The sequence below is a fragment of the Chaetodon auriga genome, chromosome 5 (assembly GCF_051107435.1).
Source record: "Chaetodon auriga isolate fChaAug3 chromosome 5, fChaAug3.hap1, whole genome shotgun sequence".
NCBI lineage: Eukaryota > Metazoa > Chordata > Actinopteri > Chaetodontiformes > Chaetodontidae > Chaetodon > Chaetodon auriga.
In genome coordinates this window covers 19662501-19668827 of record NC_135078.1, presented here as the reverse complement: position 1 = coordinate 19668827, position 6327 = coordinate 19662501, and the positions used below count along the sequence as shown (strand labels likewise).

At 43.4% G+C, this 6327-nt stretch overlaps 1 protein-coding gene across 2 annotated transcripts in view; it reads left to right on the top strand.

The window, feature by feature from the left end:
- Window positions 1-812: 812 nt before the first annotated feature.
- The window catches only part of lmbrd2a (LMBR1 domain containing 2a), a 7888-nt gene continuing 2373 nt past the window's right edge, over window positions 813-6327 (top strand). For both annotated transcript variants that reach the window (XM_076731026.1, XM_076731027.1), the window contains exons 1-12: window positions 813-911; window positions 2370-2587; window positions 2739-2848; window positions 3506-3604; window positions 3836-4003; window positions 4152-4362; window positions 4487-4561; window positions 4718-4822; window positions 4909-5092; window positions 5269-5450; window positions 5658-5791; window positions 5950-6055. In XM_076731026.1, the coding sequence (XP_076587141.1) occupies window positions 2414-2587; window positions 2739-2848; window positions 3506-3604; window positions 3836-4003; window positions 4152-4362; window positions 4487-4561; window positions 4718-4822; window positions 4909-5092; window positions 5269-5450; window positions 5658-5791; window positions 5950-6055 (1548 nt within the window). In that variant the 5' untranslated portion in view covers window positions 813-911; window positions 2370-2413. The remainder of the gene's footprint in view (window positions 912-2369; window positions 2588-2738; window positions 2849-3505; window positions 3605-3835; window positions 4004-4151; window positions 4363-4486; window positions 4562-4717; window positions 4823-4908; window positions 5093-5268; window positions 5451-5657; window positions 5792-5949; window positions 6056-6327) is intronic.

Below are 6327 nucleotides of genomic sequence, written 5' to 3'. Positions count from 1 at the left end.
CCAAAAACACGTTATTGTGTGTCTGAAAGTATTCAGTTACATTGTCATTTCTCAGCTGTTGATGATAACTTTATCACCATGGCTTCATCTTTACCTTCATTTTTCTTAGAGACAGCAGATTTTCTTAAATACTATACAAATAATGATGTACATTGACACTTTATTCCATATACCATAATAGTTATGTCTGTAAACACATTAGCACCCTGCAGAAAGAAAGGTTAACTTTAGCAATGGGAACAAATGCCGTCTAGTCAGTTTTATTTATTTAGCCCCAAGTCACAAATTTGTCTCAGAGGATTTTGTGCGGCACATCCATCCCTTGATTAAACCCTTGATTTGAATGAGCTTTGAAATTAGTGTCTGTGTAAAAACACAGAGTATAAAGTATATTTTTGCAATGTTTTGTGGCTCAAGGCGAGTCTGGTATGTATTACAGGTTATACCTACTATCCCAACAGGATATGGAGTATCTTCTTCTTATATACGCTTATATTTTCTATATTATTCTCCATATATATGAGAATTAAATGTTATGTACAGTGTGCATACATTTTGCCATGTATCTAAATGTAGGATACACTCATAATATTTTGCAATATCAGTGGTGGATTTGCTACTCTTACTTCATAAAAAGATCTGAGTACTGCAGTATATGCCAGTATTTACTTGCCTCGTGGAGTAGCCGGTACTCCAGTGAGCGTCCCGGTGTCTGGTTTCCTGTTCCGCCTACAACACCCAGAATTCCGTGCTGCGCCGCTGAGTGAGCACGCTGTGTGGCTGTTACGTAGTGTAGTTTCAAAGGCTGTGTACGTTTGTCGAGATTCCACATTTCGGGAACACGGTGTGACCGAAAATTCAGACAATTTTCCGGACTCACCAGCTCCAACCTGAGAGCTCGAACAGCGAAGGTAAGAGTCACCTCCATTCTTCTTTCTGTAACAACAAGCTGTTTGTTCACCGACCCGCTGGATAAACAATGACTTGGACTGTTACTTTATTGATCCCAATTTGGGAAATTATTCCGTTGCAGCAGCAGTTTAAACATACAGACAAGCACAAAATATATACAACAAAGAAGAATAAGATTGAGAGCAATTCTTAAAATATAATTAGTATATAAACTAAAGTATATAAACATAGAATAATAGCAGTTGCTAAAAATCTAACTGAGTATAACTAAATATCCAGTTCTACAGTAGGAATTAGAATATATAATACATATTAGATGATATTATAATAATATAATTAAAATACAACATAACGTAGTATATAAACAAATATTTTCAGCAGTTCCTGAGAGAGAGAGTGAGCCAGCACTCTAAACTGTATTAGAAAAAATATATGTGCAAGCTGCAGGTGATAAATAAATGTAAACAATAGACACTATATGCAGTATTGCAGTAGTGCAGATAATATGTAACACTGAAATACTGGGGTTTGTGAGGTTGGTAGATAAACTGTTTAAGTTATTATTGTACAGTGTGATGGCTCGAGGCAGGAGTGATTTCCTGAAGCGGTCCATGTGACAGCGGAGCTGGAGCAGTCTATTGGAGAGGGAGCTCCACTGAAGAGGATGTTCAGGGTTATCCATGATGGATAACAGTCTGTCCAGTGTCCTCCTCTCCACTACCTCCTCTAAAGTGTCTAATTTGCAGCCAATAATGGATCAGTTTGTTCAGTCTGTTGGTGTCGTCGGCTCTGATGCTGCTCCTCCAGCACACTGCAGCAGAGTGCGCTGGCAGCAACAGACTGGTAGAAGATCTCCAACATCTCGCTGCTCATGTCGAATGATCTGAGCCTCCTCAGGAAACAGAGTCTGCTCATCCCCTTCTTGCCTTGATTTTAGTTTTCCAGTTCAGTCTGTTGTTGAGGTGGAGCAATGAAACAACAACAACCACACACAGTGATTTCCCTACCTTCATAATGATGATGTAGCTAGATAACATAAATGCATATTTGATGTTTAATATGATGGATTACACACATTAGGCAAGTTACAAGAGTCTGCTAACAGATTTTCATATATTACAGAAGTTATGAAAAGCCAGTGACATGAAAACAAATATGTTCATGTTTCTAAACCATAACAGCATGAAGTAGAGGTGACTTGTAGGGACTGGGCTAAAAACACTGGTTTGGACCTTTTAACACTCTCTCACTCCTTCCTCTCCTCACCTCCTTTCATGCCCCCCCTGCTCTCTCCCTCCTCACTTCATTGCTGTATCATAAATGTGTTTTTTCCCTGCGTGTTCAGGTCAGATTGCTTCTCCCTGTTATCCAGCAGATAACAGCTGATATCCAATCAGTTTGCAGTTTGTCCAGTCAGCTCCTCTTTCCTCCCTCCTTCTCTCTCTCACCTCCTGCAGTCTGTCATCATGACCTCTTGACGTCTGCCTGCTCCTTCATCGCTATGAGTGGTGCTGTGCTGGGCGTCGTGGTCGTGGTGGTTTTCCTCTTGGCCCTCTTCCTCCTCCAGCGCTATGGAGACTTGCAGAAGCAGCAGTGGATGGTCCTGCTGGGGACGCTGCTGTCCTGGTACCTCTGCTTCCTCATCGTCTTCATCCTGCCGCTCGATGTCAGCACTGTATGAAACCATCGCTCTGCTTCTCCTTCACTTGTGTGTGTTTTTCAGAATGATCGGTGTCTGAGTGAAGCTGTGTTTATTGTAATGTACTGAATAGGCTTCATCATGTGGCTCATGGAGACTGACTGTGTCGACTCTGCTCCTCTTTTAGACCATCTACAAGCAGTGTGTTCTGGACCATACCAACCTCACGACTCCTGTAACACGACCAAGAGGCTCCAATCAGATAGAAGGCAACTTCTCTGTTCATCTAGCTGTCAGGTAAATAGGATTACTTATCAGCGTTGGTGGTCTTCTTTTACACTGAGTGCCTTATATGAAAGGTGTCCTTATTTACTCTGCTGTTTTCCAATAGTGCAGTTGTGGTTCACTCTTTGGAAATCACAGCCATCAATAGAAGTTGATATGAGATGTACAGATCACAGGTGTGTGAGTTACAAATGAGATTCTTACAGTCAGTTTGTTTTATGAATTGAACCTAAATTTAAGTATAAATCTAGTATTTAAAAAATGTAGAAAGAAGGAACATTTTTATAAATGAGAGGCCCGGTTCTCTCACCCATCTCCTCTGGTGTGTAACCGTGCAGATGGTATTGTGTCATTTGCCAAAGAGACAAAGAGATTTCTGCCTCCACCTCAATACAGTGAGGTAGAATTAAATTAAATATGGTGCTCGCAGCATTGAAAAGTAGTGCTGGAAATCAGCAAATCAGGATTTGAATTTTTCTGACTTTGGCGACACCAAGCATGAGTCTCTGTCATGCTGTGATAAACAGCTGTGGACATCAGTGTAGTTCAAAGTGTGTTTAATGACACTGTGTGCTTACATGTATGCTCACGTGTGTGTGTGTGTGTGTGTGTGTGTGTGTGTGTGTGTGTGTGTGTGTGTGTGTGTGTGTGTGTGTGTGTGTATTGCAGTATACCAAAGGCTTGTGAGGAGCCATGGAGTTACATCCCAGATGGCATCCTACCAGTGTTCTGGAGAGTGGTGTACTGGACATCCCAGTTTCTTACCTGGTGAGATCCTACCACACACACACACACACACACACACACACACACACACACACACACACACACACACACAGTCATGAGCTTATTTGAACCTTGATTATAACTGCTGCACTGTATGTTCAGTCCTTTCTTATAAACCCTTTGTGTTTCACTATCCTGACCCTCTCACTCTCTCTTTTATGTGTGTGTGTGTGTGTGTGTGTGTGTGTGTGTGTGTGTTTTCTGTGTATACAGGCTGCTGCTGCCCTTCATGCAGTCTTATGCACAGTCGGGAGCGTTCTCCATAGTTGGAAAGATTAAAACGGCTCTCATTGAAAATGCAATCTATTATGGCACCTACCTCCTTATCTTCATCTCTCTGCTCATCTATGTGGCAGCTCACCCACAGTGGCAGCTCTCATGGTGGGTCAAACCTCTGATCAAGAAACATCAGATGACTGATGGGAAAGAATTAAACTCTTCTGTGCAGCGACACTTGTGGCCTAAAGTTGTGTTTTCGAAGCTGTATTTTGTCAGTCAACTGCTTCATCTGTGTTTGTAAAACTTCCAGGAGAGAGCTCCAGACCATCGGCATTACAGCCGCCAACACTTGGGGTCTGTTCCTTCTGGTGCTGTTGTTAGGCTACGGTCTGGTGGAGATCCCGCGTTCTTATTGGCTCTCATCGTCCCCTGATTACCTGCTGAACAAGACCTACTTCAAGGTGGCAAAAGTGGCAGATGAGAAGGCAGAGGCTGAGGAGAACCTGGCAGATGTTATGGAGGTAAGGTTTTAGAAACACTTCTGTGCTGTAACATGAAGGATTCCAGCTGGTGCTGAATCTGAACATGTTGTCCTGTAGAGGACGGACAAAAATCTATAAAGACAAAAACATTTCTTATTATCAGGACGTGGCAGGTGTCCATGGATCTGTCAGGTACAACCACTGCCTCAGGAAGTGTGTGGACACCATTTTGACAAAGGTGAGAAATACATGAGGCCATTTGTTCAGTAGATCAAATTCACCAGGTAATAAAATAAAAGCTTTCTTTCCTTTTTTATCAAAACATCAGACCTGATGCATTCACAGTCTTTACAGTTCGGCTCTGCGTCTTCAGTTGAGTGCCATCTCGTTTCAGTGTCCCCCTGAGTACCGAGAAGAGATGGAGAGAAATATGGAAAACTCTGCCGGTGAACAGAATGTCCTTCCCACCAAGAGAAGCCTCGTTAATCTTCATAAAAAAGTAACCGTTATTTTTCACAGTGTGATTTTAAATGAACCAGTGCAAACATGTGACCGCGTTGCCGAATGTGTTCTTGTGTTTCTCAGGTCATCTCCGCAGTGCAGAGGCACGGTCAGACTCAGGTTCTGTGGAATATCTTGGTAAACGAGGCCTTTCATCTGGAAGATGTGGCTAAAAGCCAGAGCAGCTCGGTACGACAGTTCATGCACAGCTTCCCCTCAATGCACCACCACAGCTGGATCCACAGGCTCATTTACTCTCCTACTGTGGGTGAGTCAAAATCTTTACAGATGGAAAATAAGCACAGTAAGTCAAAAACTCAAATCTTAGGGAAACTCGAGCACACAAATGTGGGCTTGTGTGTGTCACTAAAATGTCAGCTTAATTGTTTGTTAACATTTGTACTCATGCAGAGGTGTGTGTTTGTGTGTGTGTGTCCTTCTCAGAGTGGTACTGGGAGTGTGTGTTCAGGCAGAGGTTGTACAGGCTGCTGGCAGTCCTCCTGTGTCTCCTCTCAGCAGCAGTCGTCTGGTCTGAGAGCACCTTCTCCAGCACGAGCCCCGTCCTGTCCCTCTTTGCTGTGTTCGTTAACATGGCCGAAAAACAGCACAACTACATCTGCATTGAGGTAGGCACACATTCAGCGAGGTACACAGAAAGGCACAACAAACCAAAGCTTTGTCAAGCAAGAACACACTGAACGAAAAGCGAATACGCACAGCGCTCATAGCCTGCAAAGAATCCACTTGACTTGTTACTGGGGAACACTACCTCATCTATCTAACACTGAACAAGCTAACCTGCATCCTCTCTCTGTTTTATTTCTCTCCACCAGATTGTGTGCTTTGTCAGCATCCTCTTCCTCTGTGTCTGCGTCTACTCCACAGTGTTCAGGATACGAGTTTTCAACTACTATTACCTGGTGCCACATCACCAGACTGACGCGTACAGCCTGCAGTTCAGTGGCATGTATGTTCCTTATAAAGTCCCCATACAAGTGTTCACCTGAGCGGGAGGTTTTCCAGTAAACTGTGTCACAGTGTTTCAGAGGAGGCAGAGTTCAGTCTGGTTTTCTCACGTTGCGTTAGGATATCGAGTTGCTTCTCTTTGGTTTTTTTTTCTCTCAGGTTGTTTTGTCGTCTCACCCCTCCTCTGTGCCTCAACTTTCTGGGTCTGATTCACATGGACTCCGCCATCTCACACCAGGACAGAATACAGACGTCCTACACCTCAGTGAGTGCCTGACAAACAGCCGTCACTGACAGCATACTCACTTCATCTAGAGGATGACCCGGCTCACCTCCTCCTCCAGCTGATGCCCTGTAAAACAGATCATCCCATTTTAGAAACAGTTTTTTTCCCCCGCTGCAATAAGACAAATGTTCCTGCACTTAAAACTCTTGTGGTAATCTGTGAATGCTGTTTGTGTGTAATGTGACGTTGGTGTGTGTCTGTCTGTCACTGACACTGCTGAACTGAGCTTACCTACACCGTGTACCAAAAGC